This window comes from Tachyglossus aculeatus, chromosome 18 (assembly GCF_015852505.1).
Source record: "Tachyglossus aculeatus isolate mTacAcu1 chromosome 18, mTacAcu1.pri, whole genome shotgun sequence".
Classification (NCBI taxonomy): Eukaryota; Metazoa; Chordata; class Mammalia; order Monotremata; family Tachyglossidae; genus Tachyglossus; species Tachyglossus aculeatus.
This window is the reverse complement of record NC_052083.1, coordinates 6806874-6820416: the sequence shown is the minus strand read 5'-3', so window position 1 is coordinate 6820416 and position 13543 is coordinate 6806874. Positions and strand designations below refer to the sequence as shown.

At 51.4% G+C, this 13543-nt stretch overlaps 1 protein-coding gene across 8 annotated transcripts in view; it reads right to left on the bottom strand.

Annotated features, from left to right (window-relative positions):
• Positions 1 to 543: 543 nt before the first annotated feature.
• PHF20L1 (PHD finger protein 20 like 1) overlaps positions 544 to 13543 on the bottom strand; it is a 60087-nt gene continuing 47087 nt past the window's right edge. For all 8 annotated transcript variants that reach the window (XM_038760233.1, XM_038760232.1, XM_038760240.1 and 5 more), the window contains 7 exons: positions 13366 to 13530; positions 12098 to 12279; positions 10918 to 11017; positions 9502 to 9697; positions 7497 to 7869; positions 3131 to 3296; positions 544 to 2462 (listed from right to left, as the gene is read on the bottom strand). In XM_038760233.1, the coding sequence (XP_038616161.1) occupies positions 2320 to 2462; positions 3131 to 3296; positions 7497 to 7869; positions 9502 to 9697; positions 10918 to 11017; positions 12098 to 12279; positions 13366 to 13530 (1325 nt within the window). In that variant the 3' untranslated portion in view covers positions 544 to 2319. The remainder of the gene's footprint in view (positions 2463 to 3130; positions 3297 to 7496; positions 7870 to 9501; positions 9698 to 10917; positions 11018 to 12097; positions 12280 to 13365; positions 13531 to 13543) is intronic.

Genomic DNA, 13543 nt, shown 5'->3' with positions numbered 1-13543 from the left:
ACACATACATATTAGATTCTGGTTCCCTTTTCCTCTTGCCACTTAAAATGAAATAGAAAAATCAGACGGCACGGTCCTTGAGGACAGGGACTGCGGTTTCTGGGTTTTTTTGTTTTTTTTTTTTTTAATGGTATTTAAGTGCTCACTATGTCCCAGGCACTGTACTAAGATAATCAGGTTGGACGCAGTTCCCGTCAAACACGGGACTCGATCTTAATCCTCATTTTACTGGTGAGGAAACTGAGACGCAGAGGAGTAAAGTGACTTGCTCAAGGTCCCACAACAGACAAGTGGCAGAACCGGAATTAGAACCCAGTACCTCAGATACCCAGGTCAGTACTCTGGCCACTTCGCCACGTTTCTTCCTGTCCAAGTCGGTGCAGGGTTCCTGATGTTTTCCACAGCCGTAACTCTCTAGCTCCATTACCCAATTTAAGAAACTCCAAGTGCTTTACATTTTCCAGGAAATTTATCCTAGTGGCGCCCACTCTAATCACATCTTTAACACAGAATTTGGGGCAGCAGGAAGGAAACTGGAAAATGTTGGGTAAGTGGAATAGTTTTAATAAAGAGTTTTGCGTACAGTACCTTACATAGGGAACAGTGTGTTTGCAAATTTAAATAATTTTTGAATGTACAGTGGTGTGTACTCTTATCAAAGGTAAATTCAAGTTTCCCACCTGTCGGTTCTAAATTGCATTTATACAGATTACTAGAACGGAAAGGCAGCGGTTGAGGCGTAAAGGTTCAAGTATCTTAATACCATCAGATCGATAGCCTCCTTTCAACAGTTTTTGGCTTTTTTTCATTCTTTTTTTTTTTTTTTTTACAAATCTCAAAACCTGTACATACATCTTTAATTTTTAGAAACGGTCTGTTAAAATTAGGCAACATTTCATGTTAACCACAGATTGTTAGAGTCTACTGTAATAAAACTAGACGTGTGTCGATATAAATATGTATAGAGAAGGTCCACGCGCATGTGGGGGGGAAGAAAAGCACGTGCGTGCGTATGCGCACGCACACCCACACAAATCCAAGTTCATGTAAGTTCACGCAGCCCCCTAAGTGCAGCCCCAACTCCCACGAACCCCTGATGCAGAAAAGGCCTTTGACTGAAACATCCTGCGAGAGCTAACGGCGAGCAACTGGGTTGCCTTTGGTTTCTGGAGTCTGTCGGTCCGGACCCTGGCGAAAAAAAGCTTCTTGTTCTGTTTTATTTCATCCTATATAAAAACCCGGTTGCCAGTGAAGCTCTCCCGCCGGTCCACCGAGGCAGAGCGAACCTGGGGCACCAGAAGGCTTGGGCTCCCGCCCGCTGGTCCTCCCCTCCCCTCTGTCCCCAATCCATCCTATTTCCCTCCCTCCATCCCTCCCTCCTCATGCCAGCTGAGGTTCCGCGGTTTGTCCCAAGGCCCTGGTGCCGCTCTGGGCCCCGGATTCTGCAGTCCATCATAAAAAAAATAGAAACTCGAAAGGTCTTGGGATAGACTGCTGGCACTGCGTCGGTCTTGGAAGAGTGACTCCTTCACAGACTCACGATCTAAAGTTCAGTTCTCCTCCGGTGATATCCATGCTATTTGGCACATCTGATCATCCAGGCCTCTCTGGTGGAGGGGACTAAGGGTTACGGTTTTTCTTTTAGAAAAAAAAAAAACCTAAAAATAAAAAAAAATCATTCCTAAGTAGCCAAGGGTCCACACCCACCCCCGGTTTCGACATATCCCTTGTTCGCTCAGCAATGTAATGACGGGCATTCGCCCCTCGATAAGAAAGTTCACGATGCTGTAAGGAGAAATGCGACTCCCCGGGGTGCTCCGGGCGGGCCGGGAAGATGGATGGTGGAGGTATAGATGGGCGGTCGGACAGGCTCAGCGCTCCTCGTGCCCGTGTGCCCTGAGGGACGCTTGGCGCTCTCTTCGGGATTCTACCGTCACTGGGTCTTTGGGTTGCGTCATTGCCAAACGGCATCCTTCCACCAAGAATTGGAAAATTCCAGCGGATTCCACTCCTTAGGCCCTCCGAGCCGTTTCCCTGCGGAGGGGGCCTCCGGCTTCCCTCGGGGCCGGGGGGAGGGTGAGGGGTTGGAGGGGTTATTGCTGATGCGTTTGCAGAACACGAGGTCAGCACGGCCCGCGCTCGCCGATCCCCGCGGTCCCTTCGTCCCGTCCGAGCCGGCCCCTCAGGGAGGCGGCCGAGCCTGAGTCTGTCCACGCTCCTGCGGTCCGCTCGGGTTGTGGGGGGACGGTGGGGCGGGTCCCGGACGGACGCAGAGAGACAGAGGGGGACGGCCGCGCTCGCCCCGGACTCGCCCCTTTGTCATACGGGGCACAGAGTGGCGATCTGCTGCACCTTCCCCAGGTCCATCAGCAGCTGCTTGATGTGGCACTTGAGCTGTGGAAGTCTGGCCAGTGGGTCTGGGGGCTCCAGCTCGCCGGTGAAATCCAGCCAGCTTTCCAAGACTGCAAGGGGAGAGACAAAAAGGAGGACTGACAATGAAAAGTTGCCCTTTACTGATACACACACATTGTTTCACTGACGGCAGTGTCATCTTTGCAAGTGGAGGACAATTCTCTTGCTTTCCCACAGATGTTTATGTACGTGTTTTCTTCTGTTGTCTGTCTCCCCCTTCTAGACTGTGAGCCCGTTGTTGGGTAGGCCGACTTGTACTTCCCAAGTGCTTAGTACAGTGCTCTGCACACAGTAAGCGCTCAATAAATACGATTGAATCATCATCAATCGTATTTATTGAGCGCTTACTATGTGCAGGGCACTGTACTAAGCGCTTAGCACTGTACAATGAATGACAAACCGACACACAAAGTCAACCCAAGAACCCCAGAAACCTAAGGCAGGAAGGGTGAGCCCGGGTCTTGTCGGTGACCCCACTGTCTTCGGAAGGCTTTCCCTCCCACCCGTTTTTAGCTCTTTCTCCCAAGTACTTAGTACAGTGTCCCGCATAGAGTAAGCACTTAATAAACACTACTGACGGACCACCTGCGTCCAACCTGACTAGCTTATACCTACCCCAGTCCTTAGTACAGTGCCTGGCACACAGTAAGCGCTTAACAAATACCATCAAACGAACAACAACACAAAACCCCCAAAGAGCCGGCGTCCCCAGAATTACCATCCACTTCCTTCTCTATGAGGTCCATCCGGCTGGTCACTTCGTTCTGCACGCTTTCGATGTGAGTCAGGAGGTTGAGCTGCCACTGGAGTGGGGAGTCCCCTGGCTCTGCCGCTCCTCTCTTCTCGGGCCCCCCGTAGCCAGTACTGGCGGTGGCTGCATTTGTCTCCAGGGGGAACAGTCAAAAGAGAGTCCATCAGCGGTGGTTTTGGGGGTCCCAGTCGCGGTGAGCGATTGACCGCCCAGCCTGGGGCATCGTTAGGCCATCTTGGGCCTGGCACGCCCCATGCTTTCCTCTCAAAGGGGAAAGGCTGAGTGGGGAAGGGGAGAGAGGCCTCTGTGATGTCCCCAGCCCTGCCCCATCCCGGAGGATGATGGACCCTCCTTCGCCTGGGTTTGGGGAACTTTGCAGCCATGCTGAAACTCCGGCTTGGGGCTGTGCCACGGGGTCCAATGGCCTGCCCAAGGAAGAGGCAGAACCACGGGTTCCAGCGGGACAGGGTGGATCATCATCACCATCATCATCATCAATCGTATTTATTGAGTGCTTACTATGTGCAGAGCACTGTACTAAGCGCTTGGGAAGTGCAAATTGGCAACATACAGAGACAGTCCCTACCCAACAGGGGGCTCACAGTCTAAAAGGGGGAGACAGAGAGCAAAACCAAACATACTAACAAAATAAAATAAATAGAATAGATATATACAGGTAAAATAAATAGAGTAATAAATATGTACAAACATATATACATATATACAGGTGCTGTGGATGGATGTGCAGATCACACAGTGCGTGGGTCAGGGGGCGGTGGGAGGGGATGGACGTGGGCTGGGGGACGGGGCTGGATCAGAGTGGCTCAGTCTCAGTGCGGCTCAGTGGAAAGAGCCCGGGCTTTGGAGTCGGAGCTCATGGGTTCAAACCCCAGCTCCGCCAACTGTCAGCTGTGTGACTTTGGACAAGTCACTTCTCTAGGCCTCAGTTACCTCATCTGGAAAATGGGGATGAACACTGGGAGCCCCCCGTGGGACAACCCGATCAGCTTGTAACCTCCCCGGTGCTTAGAACAGTGCTTTGCACGCAGTAAGCGTTTAATAAATGCCATCGTTATTGTTATTATTATTATCTAGCAGTGGTGAGTGCCGGGCCAGAAATCAACTGGGTGGAAATAGTGGAAAAAAGAATAAAAAAGGTAAAAGCCTAAAAACATTAAAAATGATTTTAATTCATTCATTCAATTGTATTTATTGAGCACTTACTGTGTGCAGAGCACAGTACTAAGCGCTTGGGAAGTACAAGTTGGCAACATATAGAGACGGTCCCTAATGCTTTCTCTTTTATCATTTAACACAACGGAAGATCTGGAGCCAGCTGTTTTGGACATAATAATAATAATAATGATGGCATTTATTAAGCACTTACCATGTGCAAAGCACTGTTCTAAGTGCTGGGGAGGTTACAAGGTGATCAGGTTGTCCCAAAGGGGGTTCACAGTCTTCATCCTCATTTTACAGATGAGGTAACTGAGGCCCAGAGAAGTTAAGTGACTTGCCCAAGGTCACAGAGCTGACAATTAGCGGAGCCGGGATTTGAACCCATGACCTCAGACTCCAAAGCACAGGCTCTTTCCACTGAGTCACGCTGCTTCTAGCAGAACAACAGCAGAGAGATCCGCTCCTACTGAGGAACGGCACGGCATAGTGGCTGGAGCCCAAGCCCGGGAGTCAGAAGGTCAAAGGGTTCTAATCCCGGCTTTGCCACTTGTCTGCCGTGCGACCTTGGGTGAGTCACTTAACGGCTCTGTGCCTCAGTTACTTTATCTGTAAAATGGGGATCGAGACCGTGAGCCCCACGTGGGACAGGGACTGTGTCCAACCCAATCTGTTTGTAACCACCGCAGTGCTCGGTACAGTGCCTGGCACATAGTAAGTAAGCACTTAACAAATACCCTCCTCCCTCCCCTCCCTTCTCTGCTTCTCCAGCCCAGCCCGCACCCTCCGCTCCTCCGCCGCTAATCTCCTCACCGTACCTCGTTCTCGCCTGTCCCACCATCGGCCCCCGGCCCACGTCATCCCCCGGGCCTGGAATGCCCCCAATCCCTCTGCCCATCCTCCAAGCTAGCTCTCTTCCTCCCTTCAAGGCCCTACTGAGAGCTCACCTCCTCCAGGAGGCCTTCCCAGACTGAGCCCCTTCCTTCCTCTCCCCCTCATTCCCCTCTCCATCCCCCCCAACCTTCCCTTCCCCACATCACCTGTATATATGTATATACGTTTGTACACATTTATTACTCTATTTATTTATTTATTTTACTCGTACATATCTATTCTATTTTATTTTGTTAGTATGTTTGGTTTTGCTCTCTGTCTCCCCCTTTTAGACTGTAAGCCCACTGTTGGGTAGGGACTGTCTCTATATGTTGCCAATTTGTACTTTCCAAGCGCTCAGTACAGTGCTCTGCACATAGTAAGCGCTCAATAAATACGATTGATGATGATACCATAATCATTATCATCATTATTATTATTAACTGGCCTCAAAGCCGCTTTAGTGCCAGAGGCGACCCCTTGGATGATCCATCCCCCCGTCTTACCTCCTTCCCTTCCCCACAGCACCTGTATATATGTATATACGGTTGCACATATTTATTACTCTATTTATTTATTTATTTATATATTTTACTTGTACATTTCTATCCTACTTATTTTATTTTGTTGGTATGTTTGGTTCTGTTCTCTGTCTCCCCCTTTTAGACTGTGAGCCCACTGTTGGGTAGGGACTGTCTCTATGTGATGCCAATTTGTACTTCCCAAGCGCTTAGTGCAGTGCTCTGCACATAGTAAGCGCTCAATAAATACGATTGATTGATTGATTGATTGATGATTATCCAATCACCCTTGCTCCCCAAGGCGCACCCCGAAACCATCTCTTGGAGGCCAAGAGGGGCACCCTGGGAACTCTCCCATTAGGGGAACTGCAGGGAAATTGGAGGAGCTGCTGGAGGTCCAAAATTGGGGACTTTGAGGGGCTTGACAGCTTACTTCTCAGGGTCCAAGAATGCACCTCGAGAACTCCAGCCCATCCAGGACCCCACTGGCAAACGTTTGAAACGCACACCCTACTTTCCTTGCCCACCACGGCCTGCTCCTTGCTTCTTGCAAGCAGGGACGAAAAGGGAAAAAGGGGATTTAGCCAACTCTGCCCAGGGCGGGGGTCTTCTTCTTTAGCTCCGTGACCAATTTCTGGTGCTATTCTAGCAAGGAGCCAAAAACGGCCCAGCCCGTATGAAATTCGTGGCGAGCCCGGCTTGGCCTTAAACACTGGCTTAGAGTGGGAGGCATGTTAACTGGAACCAGATGGGACCTGGTTTGTTCCATCTGTGGAAGAAGCTCGGCGGATTCTTCCGCTCCCGCCCGCTGGGAGCTGGCCAGCTTGCCAGGAATCTCCACTCCAGGTGCCAGAGAACAAACTGAGCTCCGCGTGGAGCTAGGCCCGACTCCACCTTCCTCGGGCTGGGAAACCCCGAAGGAGCAGAGTAGTGTAGGAACGAGATATTGTGGGGACTAAGAATCATCAGCCCACGCACACAATCATCCATTTGTCCTGGTTCGGTGCTGACTGTGATTTCAGGGGGCAGCCAGGGGACCACTGAAGGGTCCTGGGAGACGACCGGCCCGGTAAATGGGTGGATTTGTCTGCCTGGTCTATGGGGGCATCACCTTAAGCACATGAAAGAAAGTAGGATCGTGACCCCGTAGAAAGACTGCGGCCCATTCTGGTTTTTAGACTGTGAGCCCACTGTTGGGTAGGGACTGTCTCTATATGTTGCCAACTTGTACTTCCCAAGCGCTTAGTACAGTGCTCTGCACACAGTAAGCGCTCAATAAATACGATTGATTGATGATTGAGACTGTTCTGGAGGCTTTTTAGATTGTGAGTCAGCCTCCCCCCCGCCCAACGAGGGACAGGGACCATGTCTTAGAGAAGCAGCGTGGCTCAGCGGAAAGAGCACGGGCTATGGAGTCCGAGGTCATGAGTTCAAATCCCGGCTCCGCCAATTGTCAGCTGTGTGACTTTGGGCAGGTCACTTAACTTCTCTGGGCCTCAGTTACCTCATCTGGAAAATGGGGATGAAGACTGTGAACCCTCCGTGGGACAACCTGATCACCTGTAACTTCCCCAGCGCTTAGAGCAGTGCTTTGCACATAGTAAGGGCTTAATAAATTCCATCATCATTATTATTATTATTATTAAATCCCATATGAAATGATTCCCTGTCCTTAATAGAGAGCTCTGCCCACAGCAAGCATCTGAGCAATACTATTACTGCTGAGGAGATGGGAGGACTCTAGAAGAAAGAAAGCCTGTTACCTGTCCACTCGCCCCATCTTCTTTGACTGAGCAGGGTGGGCAGTTTCTACCAGCGCAACAGAATTCCCGCTCCTCTTCCCAACTGCTCGTGTCCTCCTCGTCTTCGGAGCTCCGAGGATCCACGGCAGCCCTGCAGTCCTGACCAAAGTTCTGCGGCTTCTGGTAGCTGTGCTCGCTCGTGATGTAGGTGCCCTGCACATTGGGCGCCAGGCTGGGCGGCTCCCGGCGGCCCTGCCTGGGGCAGGTCCTCTCCTCGGGGTGAGTGGGTCCCAGCAGCAGGGTGGCTTTGGGCGGGACATCCACAGCTCCTTGGTCTTGGTCTTTCCGTAGCCCCGAACAAGCCCAGAGGTGGAGGTCAGGATGGTGTTTATTCCTGAAAGAGAGGGGAGAGGAGGAGGGAAACAGGGTTACAGAGTGAAAGCCTCAACATCTACTCAAATTCCCAGCCCGCCACTTTAACCAGGGTGGTGCGGCCGATGAGCAATTCGACGTGCAGAGGGTTTTGCGGATTAGAATGACCCTGGGAAGGGGTGGCCCTTTTTGAAAGAGAGATGAAACCAACACCATTCGGCACCTCGCGCGACATAACGTTGGCTCACCGCCTGCTGAGGGCACCTGAGGTGGGAACACTGGGGCACCCCTGGTTCTGGGATCAACTCGCTCACAGAGGGCTGTCTACACACCTGTTAGTCGTCACTAAAATAAGTGGTAGGTTTCTAGCATGGAGAATCTACTACGGAACAACTCTCTATCCTCCATGGTAATGGGGGGCTAAGGATAGAACTGAAACAGGAGCCAGTTGACCACCCCACACCGCCCCCCTCCCACCCACCCCCTTAGCCCTTATTTGGCCAGTAGAATCAGCACCCTTTCCTGGCCCAACCATCACCAGAGAAGCTAACGAGTGGCAAAACAGACTTGTTTCAACAAGCCACGACGAGGCCGAGCTGCCAGCGGCTGATCCCTTTTAACCCAGGGGAACTCAAAAATGACGGGGGACGGGGAGGAGGACGGGGGGGCGCGGATATGAGGATGAAAACGGGGCGTGTGTTTTGGAAAGCCAAGCCCCCCGCGATGATGAGGTCGCAGTCAAGAAAGCTGATGGGCTTCGGATCCGACTCTTCAGAATGGAAAACATGCACCGAGGAATTGATTCTAAATGCCGTCCCTGTCTGCCGTGTTCCCGCCAGAGCCCAGAGTGCAGTGGACGAGTTGGCGGACAGGGGCTTGGGAATGGCACGAAATGCATGTACGGTCTTCGCCCACGTCAGCCAGGTACGGGAAGAGACGGGACTAGAACTCAGCTCCCCAAATTCCTGGAGCAGTGCTCTGGCCACTGGATCAGTTAGTCGAACAATCACATTAACTGAGTGTTTTCTGTATGTAGAGCACTGTACCAACGGCTTGGGAGTGTACAACATAACAACATAAGAGAGTTGGCAGGTCTACAACGAGCTTACAGTCCAGAGGGGACGGCAGGGCTTGGCTCCCTCCTCAAGGAACTGAGACCTGAGGCTGCCCATCTATTTACCTGACTTTCTTCTAGCTCTGACCACCCGCTACCAACCAAAACAAGTGTGACTTCAGACAGGAGCCTGCCTGTTTACAGAGCACGGACTCCAGGATCTTCCACTTTGACAGCTCGGCTTTTTGGTGCCTGGTTTCGGAAAGGCGAGATGTCTCGTGCTGTCGGACGACAGATGATGCACAGATACGCTTCTTTTCCACTGAAAACCAGAATTGAGCCGGCTAGGCCGAAGGCCGAGAAAAGATGCCTCTGTGCTGCTGGCGGCTCATTGTTGCAATTTCCCGAAGAAAGCAGGATCCCCCTAATCCTAGCTCAGCTCCCTTGTTCCTGAATCTGACACAGCAAAACCGGATACTGTTTGATGGCTAGGAGTCTTTCCTCCAGGTGGCATACAGAACTCCCGAAATAAAAATCGCGCCGGGGTTTCCGACCCAGTCGGCTCCGTCCCCCCAGCCTCTCTCCAGAAGCTGCCCTTACTTGAGAATCCCGATCTTGAGTTGCAAGCCGTGCAGGATTTCCGTTACGCCGTACACGTCCGCGAGCAGGTGATGCGTTGACAGGATCTTTTTGGCATTGAGGTCAGAGTAATTTTCTTTCATAAAGGATAGGCCACACATGTGCCCGCTGCTCAGCCAGTCCTTATCGTAACGATATTTTGAACTCCATCTCTGGCCTGCGGGCAAGAGAGAGACCAAAGTTTTTAGGTGGGGCGGGTCCCAGCGGAGGTGCCCGGCAGCAGCCCTGTAGGAGGGATACCCTGACCTGAGGTCACCACTGCTGGGGACCCCACAGCCACCCAAGGAACGGCCACAGTAACAAAGTCGCTTAACTTCTCTGTGCCTCATCTGTAAAATGGGGATAAAGACTGTGAGCCCCACGTGGAACAACCTGATTACCCTCTATCTACCCTAATGCTTAGAACAGTGCTTGGCACAGCCGCTTGTCAGCTGTGTGACTTTGGGCAAGTCACAACTTCTTTGTGCCTCAGTTACCTCATTTGTAAAATGGGGATTAAGACTGTGAGCCCCAAGTGGGTCAACCTGATCACCTTGTACTCTCCCCAGAAGTTAGAATAGTGCTTTGCACATAGTAAGCGCTTAACAAATGTGATCATTATTATTATAGTAAGCGCTTAACAAATGCCATTATTATTATTATTATTATTATTATTACTATTCCGGCCCACCAAGGGAGCAGGGAAGTTCTACCAACAGGAGGCCTAATTGTCCTTAAGGACAGCCACAGCCAGAGACATTTCCCTAGCCGGTAGTTTCAGGGGACCCGGTGGGAGGGCAGCTGGCTCTCAGGCTCAGGAGTGGCACGAAGGAATCAGTCAACCCACCCTAGGCCGACTTTTGGGGAGGGAACACCCTCAAAAGCCTGGCCGCGGCCCCTTCCCAACTCCCCCTTGCATCAGGCTGGCTGCTGGGGAGGGCTTCAATGTGAGGCTAGGAAGACAAAAAGGGAAAGAAGACATTGCCACACCGCCCTTATTGGGCCAGAGTAGGAGACTGCTGCCCCAGAGGGGTTTCTAAATTACACAGCCGTATATATCCGTAATTTATTTATATTAACCTGTCCCCCCCGCCTAGACTGTAGAGGGATTGTGTCTGCCTATTGTTATACTGTTCTCTCCCAAGCGTTTAATACAGTGCTCTGCACACAGTAAGCGCTCAATTAATACAATGGAACGAATGAATGAAATCTAAGTGTCAATCAACAGTCTGTGGATCAGTCTTATTCCCCACTGGAGTCACAAAAAAGGTCTCGAAGGATTGCCCAAGAAACGGAAGTGGTGTTTCCTGAGAAATGGGTGGCTGGCCGGCAGGCACGGGGCTGGACGCCGCCTAGGGTGGACAGGACGGTTCACCCGCCTCCCCGGGCCTGGCTCACCTGGCGGGTCCCGGCAGACGTAGCAGATGTACTGTTCGGGGATGCTGTCCTCCACCAGCCCCATGCACACGCTGTGCTGCCAGCATAGGCACTCTTCACACTGCCAGCACACAACCAGACATCCTTTAGAGACCCCGCCGCCCCCGCTCCAGTGACCTCCAGCTGTCGGGGCCAGGCGCTCGCCCTTCACGGGCAGGCACCAAGCCGCAGATTCAGATCCACTGAGGCCACGCCAGCCTCCTCTTTCTGGAATTTTCTCCTCACGGCAGCTGGTAACGCTTTCTGACCCATTCCCCAGAAAACCAAACCGATTTCCTCATCCAGGAGAAGATTCCAAGAAGTCCGAAGCTTCCTGAAAACTCTCCCGTTCTTGGTTTTGACGAACAGAAGACAGAAGGGAAGGTGGGACATCCCAGCAGCCACTAGGGCAGTTTCTCTCAAAACTTATCTAGATTCCCCATTGGAGGAATTTGGGGAAGGCATATGATCTGGACAGTTATGGATCACCTGACACTCTGACAAGGGAAAGAGGCCATCATCTTAGAACTGACTGCTTGTCTCCCTCTCACCTCTGCCTGCCTGAGGAACTCCCGAGGCCCCTAACAGGCATCACGCAGGGACCCGGTCCAGGAGAGTAGAGAGAGAGGAAAGAGAGAGAAAGAGAGCGAGAGAAAGCGCGAGCATGTGTGTGCATCCTGAGGGCCATGGCTCCTGGTAACAGGATTCAGACAGAGCTACTGGGAAGTCTTCGCGGGGACAGTCGCCAACGTGGAATGAAGTCACCATGCCAACAGTATTTATCAAGCACATCCAGCGCACAGAACACTGTACTCGGGTTCGGGGAACATGTAAATGATCCCACAGTGAACCAAAAACCCTGTGGTCCCCGAGGAAGAGAGATGTTGGCTGCCGTAGCCATCCCTGGCAACTGGGCAGCCAATCCCCAGCGAGCAGAGATTAACTACACAGGCAGATACAGAGCAGGGAAGACACAGGTCTTGAACCACGAAGTTTCCTATCCCCTGCCGGTGGGGAGCATCAGCATATCCGGCCCTGATCTTTACAACTTCCCTACACGTGCCTGAAGAGATGAAGGAAAACCAGAATTGGATCCATACGATCCCGGGAACTGGATTCCCGAATCAACTGTTCTTGGGCCGGGAGAAACAATTAGCATTACCTGAATCATAAAGCCGTTCTCCTCGTCCATTTCGCAAATACATCTGACGATCTCATTAAGAGCATCGTCTTCATCCTGAGATTCTTCAAAATTGGTGGAGTCGAAATCCTGATTGTACTCGTCGCCGCTCAGCAGCAGGCTCTCCGTGGAAGAATCATCCAGGAACTCCATATCCGACAAGTCTAGTGAAGATACACAAATGGCCTAAGTACATTTTCCAGCTAGTCAGCACGCTCTAGCACATCACCTAAATGTTATATGGACAGATGGTTTCGAGGAAGGGGAGGGGTTAAGGAAAAAAGAAGACAAATCACTGAGCAGATAGCCGAAGGAAGACACTCCAAGGGGGAAACCACAATGCAGTACTTTTAGCAATTGATTCAAGTGCTTCTTGCCTTTGATTTTGGGGGGGGGGGGGGGAGAAAGAGAGAGAGAAAGAGAGAGAAAGAGAGAGAGAGAGAGAGATACAGCTAGGGCATTGCGTGAAATGGCCCAGCTGTTAGAGGGTGAGTCATTCAATCCCTGGAATACTGTAGGCAAGTTGAGGGAAACTAAAGCTAGCCTATCATCCTTGTAAAAGGCACCACGCTCAAACAGGAAGAAGAGGACTTGTCCGTTAAACGTTAATACAAGTACCTCGGCAACGGTTCTGGGCCAATCTAGTAAATGTTTTGTTCCATTTCGCCTTTGACATTGGGTCAGAGTCTTTTGTGTCACGTGGATATTTTGTGTACACAAGTGCCTGAGCGCATGAAGTGACACCCTCAAACTATGACTCCATCTCCCCAAGTGACAAAGCAACAGCAGGGCTCCCTGCCAAGAACCTGTCCTGCCGAGAACCCATTTCACCGAACACTCAGGAGGCGGGCTTAACTGCTTCCCAGTGCAAATGGGCTGCAACACGGTACATGGAGCCCTCCTCATCCCCGACTGGCAAAATTCAGCTTCCTAGGGTGCCTCCTCCCATCCCGGCCTCACCGCAGGCAACAGTGTATTCTGCCTTTGCTGGCGCTGCCGGCGCAGCCTGGTTTTCTGGGCCCGAGTTATGGCCGGGGAACTATTCCCAGAGGTTGGGGCTAAGGAGAATCGGCTCACTACTGGATCTGGAATCCAAGTTCTGTTCACGGGTCAGACTCACAACTACTTTGGCCAAGGGCACAGTCTCTGTTTTGCCAGGATTTAAACTAGATGACGCTTTGGGTTCACCTTTCCCATCTGATTAGCTTAAGCAGTCAAGAAAGAAACATTCTACAATTAAGTGCACATACTTTCTCCACTAAGATCAACAGACAAAATTGCTCTTGGATACTGATAGGATGAATTTTTCTCTGTGAACATGCTTCTCAAAGCCAGAGAGCTCCCAGAGGACCGGGTGAGAGGAGAGGTGCATCCGTCCAAAAATTCCAGGGAATTATCTTCGTAGTCTGAATAGTCTGCAACATAAAG